Source organism: Rhinolophus ferrumequinum, chromosome 7 (assembly GCF_004115265.2).
Source record: "Rhinolophus ferrumequinum isolate MPI-CBG mRhiFer1 chromosome 7, mRhiFer1_v1.p, whole genome shotgun sequence".
NCBI classification, from domain to species: domain Eukaryota; kingdom Metazoa; phylum Chordata; class Mammalia; order Chiroptera; family Rhinolophidae; genus Rhinolophus; species Rhinolophus ferrumequinum.
This window is the reverse complement of record NC_046290.1, coordinates 49,566,315-49,587,713: the sequence shown is the minus strand read 5'-3', so window position 1 is coordinate 49,587,713 and position 21,399 is coordinate 49,566,315. Positions and strand designations below refer to the sequence as shown.

The 21,399-nt window shown below is 36.9% G+C and overlaps 1 protein-coding gene across 1 annotated transcript in view; it reads left to right on the top strand.

The window, feature by feature from the left end:
- The window catches only part of WDR41 (WD repeat domain 41), a 46,447-nt gene that overhangs the window by 16,087 nt on the left and 8,961 nt on the right, over positions 1 to 21,399 (top strand). Inside the window, exons 6-9 of the mRNA XM_033110237.1 lie at positions 3,541 to 3,652; positions 9,220 to 9,282; positions 13,468 to 13,578; positions 19,227 to 19,411. Coding sequence (XP_032966128.1) covers positions 3,541 to 3,652; positions 9,220 to 9,282; positions 13,468 to 13,578; positions 19,227 to 19,411 — 471 coding nt within the window. The remainder of the gene's footprint in view (positions 1 to 3,540; positions 3,653 to 9,219; positions 9,283 to 13,467; positions 13,579 to 19,226; positions 19,412 to 21,399) is intronic.

The following is a 21,399-nucleotide window of genomic DNA, read 5'->3' as shown; positions in this document are numbered from 1 at the left end:
GTGAAAGTACTTTTTAAAGAGGTTTTACTGTAATCTTAATCAGCTGGGTAGTTGTATTTACTCCTGCTATGTTCATTTCACATAAAAAATTGGTAAAAATAGCACTTCACTCATTTTAATTCAGTGGTTCAATTGTTCTTGAACAAATAATTTATTAAAGAAATTCAGATCTCTAATAAATATAAGAAATACTATTATTTATTTTTTGAACTAGTAATGTTTTTATGTGGGTTGGTATTAGCGAAGAGATGGTGAAATTGGTATTTGTATTGCTGTTGAGAGTATAAATTGATGTGATCTTCTGAAGGCAGTTTGGCATTATGAATGAATCTGGGGAAAAAAAATGATTACGTGAATTGACCCAGAGGTTCAACTTCTAGAATATTCTTTAAAGGAAATAATAAAAAACTTGGGCAGAGATTTATGAACAGAAATGTATATCACAAATATATTTTATAAATGGATGATTGGCAGCATCCTAAATGACTTACAGGAAAATAGTTAAATTATTGTAGATATATATCCTAAAAATAGTGTTTCAAAAGTACATAAAGAGTTTTGAAAATGCTAATGATAAGATGTTAGGTAACAAAAGCACTATAGTATCCTCAACAAAGTACCAGCAAATCAAATCCAGAAACATACTAAAAAGATTATATATACTTATGACCAAGTGAGATTTATCCCAGGAATATGAAGTTAGTTCAACTTTGAATAATCAATCAATATAATATACTGTAGTTAGAATAAAGGACAAAAAACATGATAATAGATGCAGAAAAGCGTTTGGCAGACTCCAGCACCTTCTCATGATAAAAATCGTCAATAGACTAGGAATAGATGAGAACTTCTTCAACCTAATAAAGGGCATCTCTGAAAACCCCACAGCTAACATGATATTAATGGAGAAAGACTGACTGAATACTTTCACCCTGAGATCAGGAACAAGACAAGGAAGTCTACTCTTGGAATGTCTATTCAACATTGTACTAGAGGTTCTGACCGAGGGCAATTAGGCAATAAAAAGGAATAAAAGGCATCCATGTTGGACAGGAAGAAATAAAACTATCTCTATTCACAAGCAACATGAGCTATATAGAAAATCCTAAATCCATAACAAAACTATTAGAACTAATAAATGGATTTAGCAAAGTTTCAGGGTACAATATCAGTATACAAAACTAACTGTATTTCTATATGCTAGCAATGAAAATGAAATTAAGAAAACATTTCATTTACAGAAGCATCTAAAAGAATAAAGTACCTAGAAATAAATTTTAGAAAAAGGTGACTTGTATGCCCAAAACTACAAAACATTGTTGAAAGAAACTAAAGAAAATCTAAATAAATGGAAAGACAGCCCTTATTCATGGATCAGATTTAATATGGTTAAGATTGCAACACTACCCAGTCTACAAATTGGACATAATCTCTACCAAAATTCCAGCAGGCTTTTTGTTGTTGGTGGTGGTGTTTTGCAGAAATTGACAAGCTGATTCTAAAATTCATATAGAAGTGCAAAGGACTCTAGAATAGCTAAAACAGTCTTGAACAGAAAGAATAAAAGTTGCAAGACTCAAACTTCCCAATTTGAAAATTTACTACAAAACTATAATAATCAGTGCAGTGTGGTACTGGCATAAAGATAGCCATCCAGTTCAAGAATAGAATTGAGAGTCCAGAAATAAAACCTTACATATATGGTCAATTGATTTTGACAAGGGTGCCAAGACCCTTCAATAAGAGAAAGAATAGTCTCTTCAACAAATAATGCTGGGTCAACTGGATATCCACTTACAAAATAATGAAATTGGATCCGTACTTCATGCCATATCCAAAAATTACTTCAAAATGGATCAAAGACTAAAATGTAAGAGCAGAAACTATAAAACTCTTAGAAGAAATATGGGAGTAAATCTTTGTGACCTTGGGTTAGGTACCTTAGATCTGACAACAGACACACAGCAATAGAAGAAAAAAATGCTAAATTGGACTTCATCAAAAAATGAAAAGCTTTTATGCTTCAAAAGACACCATCAAGAAAGTGAAAAGACAACCCACAGAATGGGAGAAAATATTTGCAAATTATATATCTGGTAAGGAACTTGTATCCTGAAAGCATAAAGAAATACATAAAGAACTCTTACCGTTCAACAATAAAAAGACAACCCAATTAAAATTAGGCGAAGAATTTGAAAGACATTTCTCCAAAGAAGATATGCAAATGGCCAGTAAGCACCTGAAAAGAAGCTCAACATCATTTGTCAGTAGAAAAATGCAAGTCAAAACCATAATGTGATACTATTTGACATACACTAGATGGGTAATATCTAAATGTCAGATAATAAGTGTTGATAAGGAGGTTAGAAACATTATATCCTCATACATGGCTGGTGGGAGTGTACAGTGGTCCACCCACCTTGAAAAATACTTGATAGTTCATCAAAATGTTGAACAGTTATCATTTGGTCCAGCACTCTTGACTTCTGTTTATTCCCGGGAGAAATTAAAGTGTATGTCCAAACAAAAACATGTACACGAATGCTTATAGCAGCATTATACATAATAGCCCAGAAGTGGAAATAACCGAAATGCCCATCTGTTGCTGAAAGGACAAAGCATGGTATATCCACACAGTGAAATATTATTTGGTAATAAAAAGGAATAAAGTCGTGATACTAAAATTTCAGAGATTAGACAGGGTAGGACCTCTTGAAGTATAAACTGCTTGATTATTTTCAACCCTTATTATTCCAGCAGTTTTAAAAGCAACCTCACCCTCAGCCCAGGCAAGACTACCAGAACCTTTTCCTTTTCTTTATTCTTCTCTCTTGCTCTTGCCCTTATACTCGCTTGAGCCAAGGGGTGAGGAGGGTACTATTAAAGTGTGGACTCTGAAGGGTTCTACAGACCCAGAAACACTTTCTTGAGTCAATAATTAGGAAATATTAATTGGGAAGATACATAAAAACAAAGGTCATATTTTCAGTTTTATCTAAATAACAGTTTATTTTAAGCTTGCATCTTATCTGTTACTGAGGAACAAATTACCTCAAAACTTAGTTGCTGAAACAATATTATCTCGCAGTGTTTGTGGTAAGAATAGAGAGCAGCTTCGCTGGATGGTGCTAAGTGTCTCAGGATGTTGCCGTCACCTGAAGGCTTGACTGGGGTTGGAGGTTCCCAGGCGGCTCACATGCTTGGCGCGGCAGTGCTGGTGGTTGTGCACAGGCCCCACCTCCTTGTGGACCTTTTCTCATAAAGCTGCTTTAGTGTATTCGCCCTAGAGTTAGTGATCCAAGGGAGAGGAAGGAGAAAGCCACTGTGTCTTTTATGTCTTAGTCTTACAAGTCACACACCATCCCTTCTGCCATGTTCTGTTGATTAGAAGCTAGTCATTTAGTAGAGCCCACATTGAAGGGAGAAGAATTAAATTTCACCTCTTGAAGGGGAGGGTGGCAAAGACTTTGTGGACATTTTAAAACCACTAATGGATGCTTGAATTTCTAAACTAATATACATTTCACATGAATTTTACAGTGTTTAACCGTTCTTCAGAGACTAGACGTCTGGCTGTCTGGTGGGAATGACCTATGTGTGTGGAACCGAAAATTAGATCTCCTATGTAAGACTAGTCACCTTTCTGATACAGGTAAAAAAATAAATCAAGGTAATTGTGAACCCTCATTACAGACTCTAAAAGACGCAGTGAATCTCCAAAGAGACTTCTCATGAACGAAGGGAGGGGATTTTTTCTTTTTAGTTCTGAATGTAACCTGTAGCCATATTTTTCTATTTCGGGTTAAGGTTTGTGTAAAATATATTTCCATCACAAATTGCAAGGAAAAGACACCCCCACCCCTTCTCCTTTTGGCTTCTCTATCCCTTCTGACAGAATTTCTCAAAAGTGGTCAAGAAAAATCTTTTCAAATATGCTCTTTGGCCATATTCCTAAACTGAGTTTGATGAGCATGTTGATACCTAGAAGCGGACCTTTATGGCTTTGCAATAACATTTTTTTCTTTATTTTGGGGGGTTATTGGACTTTGAATAGATTCCTAATGATGACCTTATTTTACAAGCGGCTTTAAGAAAAAGTTCATTCATGTGCAAACTGGCTAACAAAATTCTGTTTTCTCAGTTCCGTTGACAATAACATTTTAACAAAAAACATACCTGTTTTGACTTCTATTGATACCAAGGATCTTAAAAAATAAAATCTATTAAGGGTAAAAATATTTAAGTATACATGAGTAAATTTAAATGACAGTAACCTTGAAGTCATGTGATACACTATTAGTAACTATTTTCATTTCTAAAAGTAACCAAATGAACCCATGGATATTCTAAAATGAAGATTAAGCATACTGTGGACGTCTTAAAGGTAGTGGGAGCTCTGTAAACTGATTATTCAGTTCATAATTGGAACTAGCTTATCTCTACATAGATATTATAAAATATCAGGAAAATAATGTGATAATGTGATATCTTAGCAAAACTAAATTCATAGCTTACTAGGACTTACAATTTAACCTTTCAGTTTAACATTTGACGAATCTTGTTTTAATTTAGAGTGTATTTTCATGTTAACCATTATCATGAGTTATATCTCTTTATTTACATGTACGTTTTTCTTTCTGTTTCTTACAATAGCCTGTGGTTATCAGTGAATTTTATTCCATTAATTATTAGTACAGGCATACCTCGGAGATATTGGGGGTTTGATTTTAAAACCACCGCAATTAAGCGAATATTTCAGTAAAGCAAGTCTCAAAATTTTTTGGTTTTTCAGTGCATTTAAAAGTTTATGCTTATACTGTACTGTAATCTACTAATTGTGCAATAGCATTCTGTCTAAAAAAAATGTACATACCTTGATTTAAAAATACTTGACTGATATAAACAATGCTAGCCATAATCTGGACCTTTAGTGAGTTGTAATTTTTTTGATGATGGAGGATCTTACCTCAATGTTGATGCCTGCTGATCAGGGTGGTGGTTGCTGAAGGCTGGGGTGGCTGTGGGAATTTTTTGTTTTTTTTTAAATGCCCAGTTAAATTTGAATTTCAGATACAAAGCAAACACTTTTTTTTTTTTTTTTTTAAATTGGGGAATATTGGGAAAAGTGTGTTTCTCCAGGGCCCATCAGCTCCAAGTCATTGTCCTTCAATCTAGTTGTGGAGGGTACAGCCCAGGTCCAAGTCCAGTTGCTGTTTTCAATCTATAGAAGCAGGGGGCACAGCCCACAATCCCATGTGGGAATTGAACCAGCAACTTTGTTGTTTAGAGCTCGCGCTCTAACCAACTGAGCCATCTGGAGGGAATGTCTTAAAATAAGACAACAATGAAGTTTGATGCATCGATTGACTCTACTTTCGTGAAGGATTTCTCTGTAGCTTGGGTGCTGTTTGATAGCATTTTACCCATAGTAGAACTTGTTTCAAAACTGGGTCCCATCCTCTCAAACCCTGCCACAGCTCTATCAACTAAGTTTATGTAATATTCTAAATCATTTGTAGTCATTTCAACAATCTTCACAGCATCTTCACTAGGAGTAGATTCCATGTCAAGAAACCACTCCTTTTGTTCATGCATAAGATGCAACTCCTCATCCTTTAAAGTTTTATCATGAGATTGTAGCAATTCAGTCACATCTTGAGGCTCTACTTCTAATTCTAGTTCTCTTGCTATTTCCACCACATCTATAGTTACTTCTTCCCCTGAAGCCTTGAACCCCTCAGTCATCCATGAGGGTTGAATCAACTTCTTTTAAAATCCTGTTAATACTGATATTTTGACCTCTTCCCACGAATCACAAATGTTCTTAATGGCGTCTAGAATGGTGACTCCTTTACAGGTTTTCAATTTACTTTGTCCAGACCCATCACAGGAATCGCTATCTATGGCAGCTATAGCCTTATGCAATGTATGTCTTAAATAATAAGATGTGAAAGTCAAAATTACTCTTTGATCCAGGGGCTGCACAATGGATGTTATGTTAGCAGGCATGAAAACAACAGTCTCGTTATACATCTCCATCAGAGCTCTTGGTTACTAGGTGTATTGTCAATGAGCAGTAATATTTTGAAAGGAGTCTTTTTTTTTCCTGAGCAGTAGTTCTCAACAGTGAGCTTAAAAGCATGTTTTAAACAGATGTGCTGTAATCCAGGCTCTGTTGTTCCATTTATAGAGCACAGGCAGAGTAGATTTTGTGTAATTTTTAAGAGCCCTAGAATTTTTGAAATGGTAAATGAACATTAGCTTCAACTTAAAGTCACCAGCTTCATTAGCCTTAAACAAGAGAGTCAGCCTGTCCTTTGAAGCTTTGAACCCAGACATTGACTTCTCCTCTCTAGCTATGAATGTCCTGGATCGCATCTTCCAATAGAAGGCTGTTCCATCTACATTGCTAATCTGTTGTTTAGTGCAGCCGCCGTCATTAATTATCTTAGCTGGATCTTCTGGATAACTTGTTGCAGCTTCTATCAGCACTTGCTGCTTCACCTTGCACTTTTATGTCATGGCGATAACTTCTTTTAAACTTCTTTTTTCTTTGTGGCTGCTTTGATCTTCTATCCAGACCACTAAAACTTTGTCCATAAGCAATAAGGCTGTTTTGCTTTTTTTTTTTTTTTTAAATCATTTGTGTGTTTAGTGGAATTGAATTTGTAGTTTTCTTCAAGAACTTTTCCTTTGCATTCACAATTTGGCTAATTTTTGGTGCAAGAGGCCTAGCTTTTGGCTCACCTCCATCTTTTGATAAGCCTTCCTCACTAAGCTTAATTTCTAACGTAAAGAGAGATGTGCATCTCTTCCTTTCACTTGAACACTTAGTGTCAATTGGAGGGAATTAGTTGACCTAATTTCGATATTATGTCTTAGGGAATAGGGAGGCCCGAGGAGAGGGAGGAGGGAGGAAGAGAGGGAACAGCCATTTGGTGGTGCAATCAGAACACACATAACATTTATGGATTAAGTTCGCCATCTTATATGGGCACAGTTCATGGCACCCCAAAACAATTACAATAGTAACATCAAATATCACTGATCACAGATCATCATAACAAATATAATAATAATGAAAAAGATTGAAATATTGTGAGAATTACCAAAATGTGACACAGAGACACATAGTGAGCAAATGTTATTGGAAAAATGGTGCTGATGGACTTGCTCACTGCAGGGTTGCCACAAACCTTCAATCTGTGAAAAACAACATCTGAAGTGCAGTAAAGTGAAGTACAATAAAATGAGGAATGCCGGGGCAGCCGCCTCGATTTCTCAGTTGGTTAGAGCACGAGCTCTCAACAGCAAAGTTGCCAGTTCTATTCCCACATGGCCCAGTGAGCTGCGCCCTCCACAACTAGATTGAAGACAACGAGCTGCAGCTGAGCTTCTGGAGGGGCAGCCGGATGGCTCAGTTGGTTAGAGCGCGAGCTCTCAACAACAGGTTGCCGGTTCGATTCCCACATGGGATGGTGGGCTGCGCCCCCTGCAACTAAAGATTGAAAACGGTGACTGGACTTGGAGCTGAGCTGTGCCTCTACAACTAGATTGAAGGACGACTTGGAGCTGATGGACCCTGGAGCACTGTTCCCCAATATTCGCCAATAAAAAAATTTATTAAAAAAATAAAAAATAAAAATAAAATGAGGAATGCCTAACTATGTTGAGAAATACTGAAATCAGGGCTAAAAAGGATCTTTTGTATATTAATGAAAAGAACCACCTATTGCAATCTTTCTTTTGCAAGTTATCTTTGAGTACGTACATTAAGTAGTCACAGTATTGCTCTGTTTATCAGTGTCTCAAGAGATAGAATCCTTTGAGAGAATCTATTGGAAAGCTTTGAAAAGGCTACGTATATTACCATTGGTGAGCTTTTCGTGATTTGGGTTTTTCAAATTACAGGGTGCCTGGTAGTTAGCAGTACTTGCTATTAGACCTTTATCTCATCACGCGCCTTTCATAAGCTTTGCTTGATTTATGGCCTACCAGGGCTTTTAGGGACAGTTATTCTGTATTTGGAAATAAACAAAGATAATCTTAGTGTGATGCAACGGAAAGAGCCTTAACCTTTCCAATAATATGTTCTGTGGTTCTGTGTATAAGTTGCTACTTCTGGATTATTGAGTTTCCATTATTTTTACTTCACAAATAATTTGATAAACATTTTTTAACAAGCTATTTTCTGCATCTGGAATTCTCTTCTTTCTACACCACCCCCCTGGCACCCGCTTGGCTCTCCTGTCTCCTTCACTTTTTTATCCTGAACTGCCTACTCCTCCCCTTTCTCCTCCTCTGCTATCTCCTCTTCCTCTTTGAACTTGGGAAAATACAAAACATACTGTTAAAACAACTCTATGTGGGGAGAAGATTTTGGAGAGAATTGCTCCCCAAATTACAAGAGTGTTAATCCTTTGATGGGTGGGAAGGTAAAGCAAGCAAGTAGAATATTTTCAAAATTTGCATATGTTACAAATTACATATATATGTATATACGTAACACATATTTCATAATTGAAAAATTTAATGAACAGGTGTTTTGCCTACACATGTGGTTCTGAATCTAATATATCAATTCTTTCAATTCTTATTGACAAAAGTAATAATTGTAACACGTTACAGAAGTTATGGTTGCCCTTAAATCATTTCATGATTCAGCTATAAAAAGATTCTCAGAACTTTATATTTAAATAAATATCTGAAATCTGGTGAAATAAATTGAATCTGATTCCAATAATACAAAGAATTTTGTAAATGTATTAATTGATTATAAACATGCTATTTCAAGGCACTTTCGTAGCTGTTGGCTGTTGTCTAACTCCTTTACTGCCAGGGAGTCCACTCAGGATTCTTAAAATTTGCATTCAGGAAAATGCCAGTTTTACATCTTATTTGAGCTAGCCATCTTGTAAATGGTGATGGTGATTATCTTAAGGGATCCTTGGTAAATAAGTTCACCACAATAGTACAAATGTTCAAAGAGTATACCCTACCCTTAATAAATCAATAATGTCTTTCAAAGGTCTCTCCTACTTTTCACAAAGTAATTTTCCGTGTGTAAGCAAGCAAGGAAGTGTGATATAGCAAATTGTGTGTGCTTTATTGTTACTGTTCCCTTTATGGGAAATGACTGACATAAAATTGAGAATGTTTTTGTTTTTGATGTAATCCATGAAGAAAGTAATTTGACCTTTGTTTTATATATTTTTGAAGGGATCAGTGCTTTGATTGAAATACCTAAGAACTGTGTTGTGGCAGCAGTCGGCAAAGAACTGAGTGAGTATGACTCTTTTTCTCTTTTATTTCTTTTTTTTTTTAAATTTTACACTAGACTTGTATATACATTTTGGAAAGACTAGTATTTTATTTAAGGAACATCTGCCCCTGCCCCAGTATTGGTCTCCTGGGATTGTTGAGGTGATATGAAGACTTAGACCTTTTTAAGATGTTGGGTCAGTTTTTGTTCTATACTTGGTCTAACATAGTCAAGTGGGGCAAGGTAACCCCACTTTTCTTATACCAGAGACAGCCATTTATATTCCACAGTCTTCTTTTGTTGCTGATTTGTACTCGTATACTTATTTAGCAAAAATTTTAACCACATGAAACAATATTCTGGGAACTAATATTCTGGGAACTAAAAACTTGAGTTGGGAGGGCTGGAGAAGGATTATTTCGGGAATTCACTAAGGCAGGGCATGTGGAGTCTTTGCCTCAGGAAGCCAGAATGGGCCCATTTTCTTGGGGGGAGTTTATGCCATTTCCCTCAGAGTAGTGGGATAGCAGAGGGACAGGTAGCAAAAGGAATTTGGTACATGTATTAATTGAGTATGGACGTGCTATTTGAGGGCTGCTTTCGTAGCTGTTGACTGTTGGCTAACTCATTTGCTGCCAGGGAGCCCACTGTAAAGAAAGCCTTTTGTGCTCACTGCCTTATGAGTGAAGTTTGGATGCCAAGAATTGATAGAGTACGCATGCTTCTTAAAAGCTGCTTTTTTTCTTGAAGGATTTTCCTAATGTAGCCCATAGGGCATTTGGCATGTGACACTTCCAGGGACCATCCCTGAGATTTGCTGTGACCGTCAGTTGGCATGTTTGCAAATGCCAGTGAGACATGAGCTTCCTGTTCAGCATTTATTTATTGACTGCTGTCTGCAGGCGTCACTGCTGTGCTGTGAAGCTTTCTTTCTTCAACTGACCTTTCTGTGTGTCATGTCTGAGACGTAATTTTCTAGACCCTGTGCTTATCCTTTCTTTTCACAGAGTAGTTTCTAAAGATACTGTAATTTTGTCTTTACTTTTTTCTTTTTCCTTCCTTGCAGAAATTCAGCTTTCCCATGTTCTCCATTGAGCTTAGCGTTTCCCTGCCTTCTCTTGATGAATCACTTTGTGTTTTTCTGGTTTTACTCTAACTCAGTGGTTTTCAGACTTTAGTGTGTATTAGAATCACCTGAAAGGCTTGTTAAACACAAATTATTGGGCCTTACCCTCCGAGGTTCTAATTCAGCAGGTCTGGAGTGGGGCCTGAGCTCTGCATTTCTGACAGGTTTCCACGTAGTGCTGAGGTTGCTTGTCTGAGGACCATACTCATGAGGACTGCTGCTCTAAATTGATCCACTTCTTCCCACCTCACTACTGTTGCTCTATTCGGGCTCTTACCTCCTTTCTTGCCTGGAATATTGCGGTAAGTCTCCTAACTTAGCTTTCTTCCTCTACTTTAGTGCCTCTCGAATGCCTCCCCTTCTTTTAGTTTTAGTGCATCCCAGACACATTCTTCAGTAGATGTTAGAGGGATCTATCTAAAATGTAGACTACTCCCCTGCTTAAAAGCTCCAGTGGCTTCGTATTGCCTACAGCAGTCATTTATAGACTCAAAAAATCTGACTAGTACAAAACTTCAAGTTTTGAAAGATCAACATAGAGTTGCCACATTTTTATTTTGTTTAGTAACACTGATAACAAAAACAAAAAAATCAAACAAGTTGTAAAAATTACTTTTTTAACAACAGAGTATGAAGAATGCGATCTCAAAAAAAAAAAGAATAGGACTTTAAATTGAATATATTTACTTTTATGTGTTCCTTATGTTTTCTCATTTTTGCCTCAGAGGAATGAAATTTTTGCCCTAGAGGGCCAGTGTAAGTTCACCACCAGCCCAGACTTTTCAGTGTATCACATCAGGCCCTCCGTCATCTTCCTCCTGCCTCCTTTGAGTCCTGGATCACTTACTGTCGATACTGAATTGCCTGGGATTCCGCTCTCTGGGTGTGTCTCATCTTCGTGCTTGATTCCTGCTGTCACTCTGTGTCAGGCTGGCTGTCCTACTCATCGTCCTCTTGGATGGCCCTGATTCCTACTTTTTAAGAGCTCAGCTCCAGCATCTCTGTTTTTGCTTACCTAATGCCTCCCCTCCCAGAAGGTTTTCCACTATGTTCTCATAGTACTGCATCTGTCATTTCACTTACTACTTTAAAACATGACTTCTGTTTGTGTTTTGTTCTCTCCTTGCTCTTCCCTTCAGAATGTGAGCTCCTTGGCAACTGGAACTTTCTCATTCATCTTTCTGCTAACAGATAAGAGATTTTTATTGAATGGATGAATTAGTGAATTCATTGAAAAAAGGAAGACATGAACGTTGGTTTTATTCAGAAAACAATTTATAAAAAATACATAATCTTAAAAATGGGGTTCTGCATTTTCCTTAGTTTTATCATAAAACAGATATATATTACCATTTTTCCTTATGTAAAAATAAATTTCATTCGAGTAAATGGAGTTTGTTGTCTGTTTCCATGACCTAGTTTGTGCCCACATCCTTGGTTTTAAATGTTGCATTCCAATTTCTCTTTTTCTATGTGTGGGTTCCTTTCAACAGGAAATACAATTTCTGTGTGCACGAGCTACGGTGACTTTGGGGCTTTACTAGCTAAGCTAGGCTGTCCGCGGTGAGACCTCATTCTAGTTCAGAAGTCCAGGACCTTTTTGTTTACTTTCTTTTTTAGAATTGATTATTGCTGCTGCTTTGTTCTCTGATTTAATTCATATTTGTTCTTGAAATTGTCTTGAAATTCTTACATAGGTGACCCTGTGAATACTTGTCAGTAGAGGCCATATTTGTGGGCTGATTGAATAGTGTCACATTATCTTTAGTACTTGGTGGTAGTTCTTTATAGAAACCCATTTTGTAGGTTTCTTTCTTGTCAGTATTATTTCTGTTAGTTTGACTAAACAATACACTGCTTTTTATTGCACAATCAATCTCAAGACCTTTGGTAGTATTCCAACCAAAGTAGATTCAACACAACTTTGACAAGTCTCAGGAAGAGTTCCCTTTGTATTGACTGAAAGCCATTCTTCTGACAGCCACAGTTTGAACGTAAATGACTATCAGGATTAAATAACTGTGCTAAAATATTGTCTGTTCGTAAAAATTGTCCAGAGACATAGAATGAAATGTGGCATGACCTATTTTCCAGAGAGGAATGTGAGAAAGAAGAGAGACTTTAGTAATGAGCCACCACCTTGGAAAGGATATGATCCCTGAGACCTTCCCATTTCTCAGATATTAGTCACCCTGATCTGCGCATCCACAGCACTTAGGAGAGTGGCTTATTACAGTACTTAATATATCAACTATAATAAGCGTGTTTATAAGTCTCACTACCACTCTAGACTGTGAGTGTTTCCGGGTAATGACTGGGCCTTATTCACGTTTGTATCTAATTTCTTGGAACATAGTAGATGTTTAGTAAATGTTTGTTGATAGAGTCCCTTCTGTTGATTTGGTTTTGGGTTTGTTGTATTGATTAAAGTTAGGATTTATGTTAGTTTAAATAAAGCTATTTATTAAAGTCAGATAATGAGTAAACAACACATTTAACATCTACTGTAGTCAAAATAACTGTATGGTACACAAAAATCATAAGGTATATTCTGTTCAGAGAATTTATAATTTAATGGTATGAGCCTAGGTATCAAGAAAAGTTTAAAAAAAAATAAAAGCAGCTGCTGAAGTCTTCACTGAATTGAAGTTAAACATAAATTTGTAGCTTATTTTTAGCAATATTTACTGACCTGGGAATATGAATAGAGAAAACTGATGGTGGAGATGGTTCAACGTTGTGGACCAGTCAACTGGCCGGGGAGAAAGTGAGGCAGGACAGTCAGACATGCACTGGAGCCCTAGAAAAGGTGAGGCTTCATGGGTGGTGGTGGGGTTAGAAGTTTTAATGAAGGAACAGAGTTCTAAGGACACACTCACTTGGGATTTTAGTCGATCATTTCAAACATTTCAGGTGTTTGAAACAAATATTTTAAGGTAGTATTAGTAAGGCTCTCTTAGAGATGGGTTTTCAATGTTTTAGACATTTCTAACTTAACGAAATGCTGGCTTTCTGAGCAGGGATAGAATTTTATCTTCTTTATCCATTTAAATAAAATTATATCTGTCTTTCCATTTAGTTATTTTCAGGTTGGTAGCACCCACAGAAGACTCGCTGGAATGGGATATTGTTGAGGTTAAGCGTCTCCTTGAGCACCAGGATAATATTCTCTCCTTGGCTAAGATCAATGGTAAGCTCACTGTGTACATGTTTACATTGTGTAAAATTTTGTGGTTGTTAACAGCCTGTTATGAATTTCAGTCTGCTTTTGTTCTAGGATTTCTAGAATTGTCATTGTTAAAATGAAGCTTAGATTAGTAGGGATTGGCAGTTTTATACTGTGAGGTTCAAGCCAGTTTCATAGATTTGTTAGAGAAGATTTAGGCACAAAGAGAATAGAGTGAAGCAGAGAGAAGAGATGATGGAAGAGAATAGCATTATCTCAGGCTCTGTGGGATCATTGTCATAAGCTGTAAATAGGAATGCTTAAGTGCATTGTGGCATTTTTGGCAAATGGTTCTGGCTAGTTCCTCTTCTATAGACCACACAGTACGATAGTATGAGTATATAGCGAGTTACACACTTACAGTCGAATGAGCAGGATCCAAGCCAACTGTGTTCGTGATTGAAGACTCAGAAAATAAACCAAACAAAGGTAAAGGTCTACAAAAAAATGGGTCTATCTGCCCTTCCTCCTGGCTGTGAGTTTTGACATGCCAGACATCCTATTTGGCTTCATACTGAGTTTAATTCGTGTCTCCTGTGAGCTAAATCTGACACCAGATGACAGGATAGGATTCCACACCACAAATCCTGAGACTTAGCCAGTTCACTGTCAAATAAAGTGACGTCTTCTATCATCAGAGCTCTTCTGGGTGATCTGTGTTCCGAGGTCAGGTGAGAGGATTCCTGGGTGGCTTCAGTTTGGCTCTAAGAGGGTCCTGGAAGGATGCTTTGAATGTGATGTAGTGGGAGGACTGGGCTGGAGCCCTGATCGGAGACCTGGGTTGGCTCTTAGACATGAGGCAAAGGGAGCGAAGGGCATAGAGTCTGTCTGTATGCCTTTCAGTCATTTGTATGCCATCATTAGGTGCATCGGTGAGAATGTCCCTCCCAGTTCCCAAATCCTCCCTAACAGCCATCTTCTTGTCCAGCCCAGCTGCAGTCTTTCTAAGGATTAGAAGTGTCTATGGTGATAGACGTCACAATGTTGGGAGCACCCCTTTATTTTTTTCTGGGGGCTCTTTTTCCTCTAGCCATGGATGGCAGAACAAAAGGCAGGTTCTGATCGGGAGACTGATACTGAGCCGTAAGCTCCAAGGCCCCAGAGCGGCTGAGAAAGCACACTGTGTTCTGGTCTCTTACACTGGTCAGGCCCAGCTGTGCCGCTTCAGCGGGCAAGCCGTGGTGCCATTGACCCGCAGGGTTCCTTCATACCGGTGGTGGGATGTTACTGAGATAGCCTTAGCTTCATGGCACTTCTTTCCCTGTGTGATACGTAGAGAAGCTCACAACAGTTTCACCAAGAAAGGTTTCTTTGTGTATTTCTCTGCCAACTGCTTAAGGGAAGGAAAATGGAAAGCTAAAGCAAAAAAAAAAAATTAGTGAAAACTAAAGAAAGGCCCTAGTGCTTTTCACTTTATAAACACCATGACTGTGAAATTACACTGCAGGTACTAAATAAGCCAAAAGGATACATAGGAATCATATACGGACAGGTAGTCTGGTAGGATTTGAAAATGACACTGTGACAGTCTGATTGGTACATAGGCCTGTCTGCCTTGATGCAGATATTGGCGATCCTGAAATGATTATGTTGCACAGTTCTCAGCCCTCCTTCTTTGTCCCATCAATTCCAGTGACAAAATGCGGCTAGTTACTGGATTTGTAACTCATGGGGAAGTGGATTTTCAGTGAGGTGACCCTAGGGCAACCTTGGAATGGTAGACAGAACTCCCATCAATGGTGGACAGTCAATAGTAGGTTTGCCAAAGAGATCTGAATGCCTGGGCAGAAGGTTTTCTCATACAGACATACAAGATAACCTTGGTTATCTCTTCTGGCAAAAGGCTCTGGGTGCTTCTTCTTTATTTTATTCCTTTTCTTGTTTTGTGCTGACAGTATGGTATGGTAATCACAAAGTGTTAGTAATTGTGAGGGACGGATCTAGGCAGATGCCAGGTGAGATTTTCATACTAAGTGACTTTTGATGCTTACCTAGGATGAAAGTCCATCCAATATAATACATCATTGAGGTGGTTTGGTGTGAAACATTTTGAATGACCTATTTTGGAATATAAATAATTTACATAGGCTAAACTGCACTGACTTAGGTGAATGCCAGGAATTTTGTTTCTAGTGAAAAATTCCAACTGAGCACCAAATACTTTGTTTCTGTTGCATAGATGAGTCACAGACACTTGGGGGATTAAGTCAGAGCTGGCAGCTGTGTGGTCTCAGTAGGTGCATTAAGGTTATGGTGACACATGCAGAGTTGGAGTCAAGAAGAATCCCCACTCCTTAATTTCTCTAGTTCTGTTGTAGTTTGAGTGAAATTGGAGAGAGGAGGGAAAGGGATGGAAAAGAATGTTATGGAAAGACTAGTACCATGTTTTCCCGAAGATAAGACCTTGCTGGGCAGTCAGCTCTAATGTGTCTTTTGGAGCGAAAATTGATATAAGACCCGGTCTTATTTTACTAAATGTAAGACCGGGTCTTATATAATAAATATAATACCGGCTTTTATATGAATTTTTGCTCCAAAAGACGCATTAAAGCTGATTGTCCAGCTAGGTCTTATTTTCAGGGAAACACGGTACTCCTTTAACTTTCCCACCATTAAAATTAGAAGCTTGTTTCTCTCTACAGGTAAGAAATGAACTTATTTCTTAAAAAGCAAATTCTGTAGTCTGTTAATAAACAATAGGCATTGGACTTGGAACCGAGACAAAATAATATTTACATGTATGATTGCTGGTAATTCTTTATTTCTAAGTCATTATTCATCTAATGATTACAAATTTCTGTCTTGCTGGTTTATTTGATAAATGGAATAATTAAATCATAATTACTCATCTATGTATTCCTAAATTACAAGTAACTGGATGTTTTAATACCATTAATATGGAATAATACTAGTGGCTCAAAATAATACGAAGGACTCAAAGATAATATTTGATGTCTTTTTAAAATGTCTAAACATTTATTATTTTATTTGGTTTGTACAATCATTCTCATTTAGAGCTTGAGAAATCCAAATTAAAGAAGAGTTAAATGACTTTCTAAAGACTACATGGCTAGTAACAGTCAGAGCCAAAATCAGAACTTGGCTTTCTAGACTCATGCTACATTGTTCTATATTCTACCTTATTCTAAATAGTAAAAATTAAAATAGATTACATTTATTTAAGATGATTTTTAGTCTAAGCAGTTGTATATTTTCTGTTAAATATATAATTTGAAAGGTGTCTTAGTTGGCCCACTAATTTCATTTTCTTGAAAGGATTTAAAAACTTGTTATTGTGCAAGAAATACAGAGTAGAAAAATGAGAAAATAGTGAGAAACATAAAAAACGTTAAAATTAAAATTGTCCCACTATATAGTATTAAGCACTGGCCCATATCCTTCTAGATGTTTTTCTGGGCATACGTATTTGTGCATATGTATATACATATGGTTTACTGTTTTGTAACAGTATGTTGTGAATATATTTCCACATCAATATTTTTACAACTTAATTTTCAATAACAGCATTGCTATTCCATTTTGTGGATGTCTTATTTATTATTTATACAGTCCCCAATTATATGTTTAGGTTATCTTCAGATTTTTAATGTTATGTATAACAACCTTGTATGTCTTTGATGTATACTTTCCTCAGGATAATAAATTCCTAGAGGTAGAATTGTTGAATCAGTGGGTTTGCATTTTTTTTTAAAGGTTTTGATGCAGATTACCAAATTTGAAGAGATTATGCCCCAATTTGTACTAGGACATTCATAGTGCCTGAGTGTGCTAATTCCCTATGCTTTTTGTCAGCATTTGGGTATTTTCCTTTTTTATAATCTTTCCCAATTTCAAATTAATAAGTAGTATCTCATTGCTTTTAGATTTCTTTGATTATTGAGGGAGTTGCACATCTTTTCACATGTTTACTCACCATTTGTGTTTCTTGTTTTGTCTGTTCAGATTTTTTTGCCCATGTTTTCTGCTGGAGTATTTATCTTGTTCTTAGTGATTTCCAAGAACTCCTTATGTATCAAGCATAATAAACCTATTTTGACATCTAAGTTGCAAACTTTTTCCATCTTTTTGCCATTTAAATGTATGACTTTTTTCACTAAGCAGGTATTTTCTGAGATTTCCCCAATTCCCACCCGGCCTCCTTTAGAGCGTTTTAGTACTTATATTCATAAAAAAGTATTCACCTTTTATTTTCTTCAATCCTTTAAGTATCTTTAATGTTTTAATCTTTTTGAAACTTATTTGAATAAAGTAACAGAAAATATATATACCAGTGGTGCCAAAAAATGTGTACACATTTTAAGAAAGGAAAAAACCTGTATTAAAATTGTAATACTTAACATATACCGATAACAAAAGATGAATACAAGTCATGTGTATACATTTTTTGGCACCCCTGGTATCTATATCTATATATCTATATCCATATCTATATATCTCTCTCCCTAGTTGCTGGCACAGAGTGCCTAAAACTCTTATAATTTCCTAAGTGGTAACAGCACAGAAGCATCTTTTGTTCTAATGTTTGGTGTGATACTTCCTGACACGGTACTAAATACCTTGGAATTTTCAGTAATAGCAGTGTCTTTTGTTCTAATGAGGCCACTCTTGGTAGGTTCTTGGGTCGGGGCTGTCCTCCAGAAACACCAAGCTGTGATTAGAAGCTTGGAATTTTCAGCCCTAATCCCCATTCTCCAGAGATGGAAAAGGGGCTGGAAATGGTGTTAATAATTGATCACGTCTACGTGATGAAGGCTCCATAAAAATCCCAACAGTATGGGATTCCGAGAGCTTCCAGGTTGGGGAACGTGTGGCAGTGCTCGGAGAGGGCATGGAAGCTCCACAACCCTTCCCACATACCGTGCCATGTGCATCTTCTCCATCTGGATGTTCACCTGCATCCCATACCACATTCTTTTTTAGTAAACTGGTAACCATTAAGTAGGCTGTTTCCCTCAGTTCAGTGAGCTGCTCCAGGAAATGCACTAAACCCAGGGAGAGGGTGTAAAAACCTCTGATTTCTAGCTGATCGGTCAGAAGTACAAGTAACAACCCGGACTTGCTGTTGTCATCTAAAGTGAGGGGAGAGGAAGTCTTGTGGGACAGAACCCTTAAACTGTGGCATCTGATGCTGTCTCCAGGTAGATAGTATGAGAATTGAGTTAAATTGTAGGTCACTTAGCTGGTGTCACAGAATTGCTTGGTGTGGGAAAATGGCCCCTACATCTGGTGTCAGAAGCGTTGTGAGTGTGGTAGCAGTGTGAGAGTCAAGGAGACACACAGAAGTGTAGGTTTTCTAAACTGTCTGATCCAAGGCAAGGTTCTTGTATTCCCCAAACACTTAACCAAATATCCCAGCATGAGGTATGTCTTTGTTCACTAATTGAAATGCAGTCATTATCATATACTAAATAAGTCAACTTGAGTCAATTTCTGCTCTTTCTGTTCTATTAATCTTTCTTTTTGGCTCATTTAGGTGCCTCACTGTTCTAATTATTATGGTTTTATAGAGCGTGGCTACTGGGAAGTCCATTCCTTTTTACTTTAGGCTGGGTAAAATGATCAATAATAAGACCTATATGAACTCTGCCTAGATTGGAGTTTTGTAACGGGCTCCCATGTTGGAGAGCTGATCGTCTGGGATGTCATGGACTGGACCGTGCAGGCCTGTGAACGCAACTTCTGGGACCCGTCTCCACAGCTGGACGCTCAACAAGAAATAAAACTCTGTCAAAAACCAAACGACATTTCTATTCATCATTTCACGTGGGATGAAGAGGTAAAAAAAAAAAAAAAAAAAAAAAAAAAATTGAGTATCTATAAACTTGCCTTTTTAAATAAATCCAGTTTCTAATTTTAAAAATTTAATCTCATGATGGATATTGAAAGGTATTGTTCCCAATGTTCAGGTTATGCTGTAAAATGTGATATTTCCAAAGATTGTACCAGTTGCATTTAAAAAAAGCTTTTAATCTTAGCTCCTATCCTTGAGGCATAGAAGTTACTAAATGGCCACAGATTGAAAAGCTCTTACTGAAATTTTGGGTTGGATTAAATAATCCCGTAGGATTGGAAGACAATGCTTTACATTGTTTGAAGAAATACTTTGGGAAAGAATCATTTTGAAGATTTGGGTGCTTTTCCTAGAGAGGTAAAGGAAATTAAACATTTCAGGAATGTGTTTTTAGTTCACTAGCATTCTCGGGCAAGGTGATTGTGTGAGAATTACTGATTTCAATCCTTTAGGCCTGGGCGGTGATGCCCTTGAAGCACTTTATGTCTTTTCTTGTGGTGAGATTAGTACCAATAGATTAATGAATTCTGGCTCTGATCTTAACATCTCTTCTTGTAGCTTTAGGGCTCAGAAAATGTGTTTAAAGGGGGTTTACTTGTCTAAGTGTAATCCTAAGAAATGTTCAAGGTAAACTTTGAGGACAGGGGTTAGAGGAGGCTTTTATTTCATGCCTTTTTTTACTGTTTAAATGTTCTAATCATATGCATGTCATTATTTTTATTTAAACATTTCAAAAATAATGCTCTGGATGGGGAGAGCATGGTCCATTTTTTGTTTGCTTTGCATTTCTCTTACTTTAAAAACAAAACGATAGGCTAATAGGATAAAGAACACTAATATACCCAAAGATTTAAGTTTCTTTATATCCCAACTTTATTTTGAAAAAACTTATGTATGATAAAAACAATAGTGTTTTAGAAAAGATGGAAAGTAGATTTCTAAGAATTGTAGCCCTAAAAATTATATGTACTTTTAATTTTCTCTTTTTAAAAATTTTCAAAAAACTTTTAAAATTTTTTCTCTTTGTAAAAATTAGTTTAAAAATTTTTTCATTTTATATTTTTAATCTTAAAATTGTTAGTACTTATGAACTGCTATGAATGCTTGATAAAGCATTACTCAGTTTTCCCCAATTTTCTCCCTTTTATAGGGAGTTCTTTCCACCAGGGCTGTTAATTATTGGTAACAGATGATGGATAAAGTGACTGTGTTGCGTAAATGCTGCCAAAAGCTCTTGAATTCTCTAGGTGTGTTTTTCATTTTCTTTGTGATCTTGGATAAATCACTTAAACTCTGCACAGACTTCTTGGTCTGTAGAACTAGTTTCTGGGGTTTCTTTGTATTGAATGCTACCCCTAGGGCTCTACAGATTTTAGCAAGTTGGTCTGTTTTCCTTAATGCCCTTGGCACTGGCCCCCAGCATGCATTGCTAAGTGTAGAGTACCCATTCTGAGAATGAACCTGGAAGACCAAAGGCTTCCCAGAGTCTAAATCTGGTATGATTCCCAAAGCGCGGGCTTTGGTCTAGATACTGTGTGGGTCTGAGTTGGGTTTGTAACCTTTGAGGCTACACGAGAAGTGTTCCAACGGGGAGGCAATCTGTAGGGATGTTTGGAAAGGTCTGCCTCATTGGGGTACCTATTGAGTAAGAATGAAGGATTCTAAGACAAGTGCTACCAAAAGTCTAGTGGCTTGAAAAATGTTTTCAGAACCTCGGTGGTGTGATATGAGGTAAGAGCAAGGGACTGGAGTAACATGACCTTGATTCAAATATCGACTCCTTGTCTTGATTTTTTGTGTGACTTTAAGCTTTTAATGTTAACTTGCTCATCTGGAAAATGGCAATACTTGATTTTCCTACCTTAATGTGATGTTGTGAAGCTGAAGTAAGATAAATATTTGTGAAAGTACTTTCAAAAGATTAAAGTTGTTTTAGTAAAAAGTTTTTTCTAGCACTACATTTAGAAGAATGT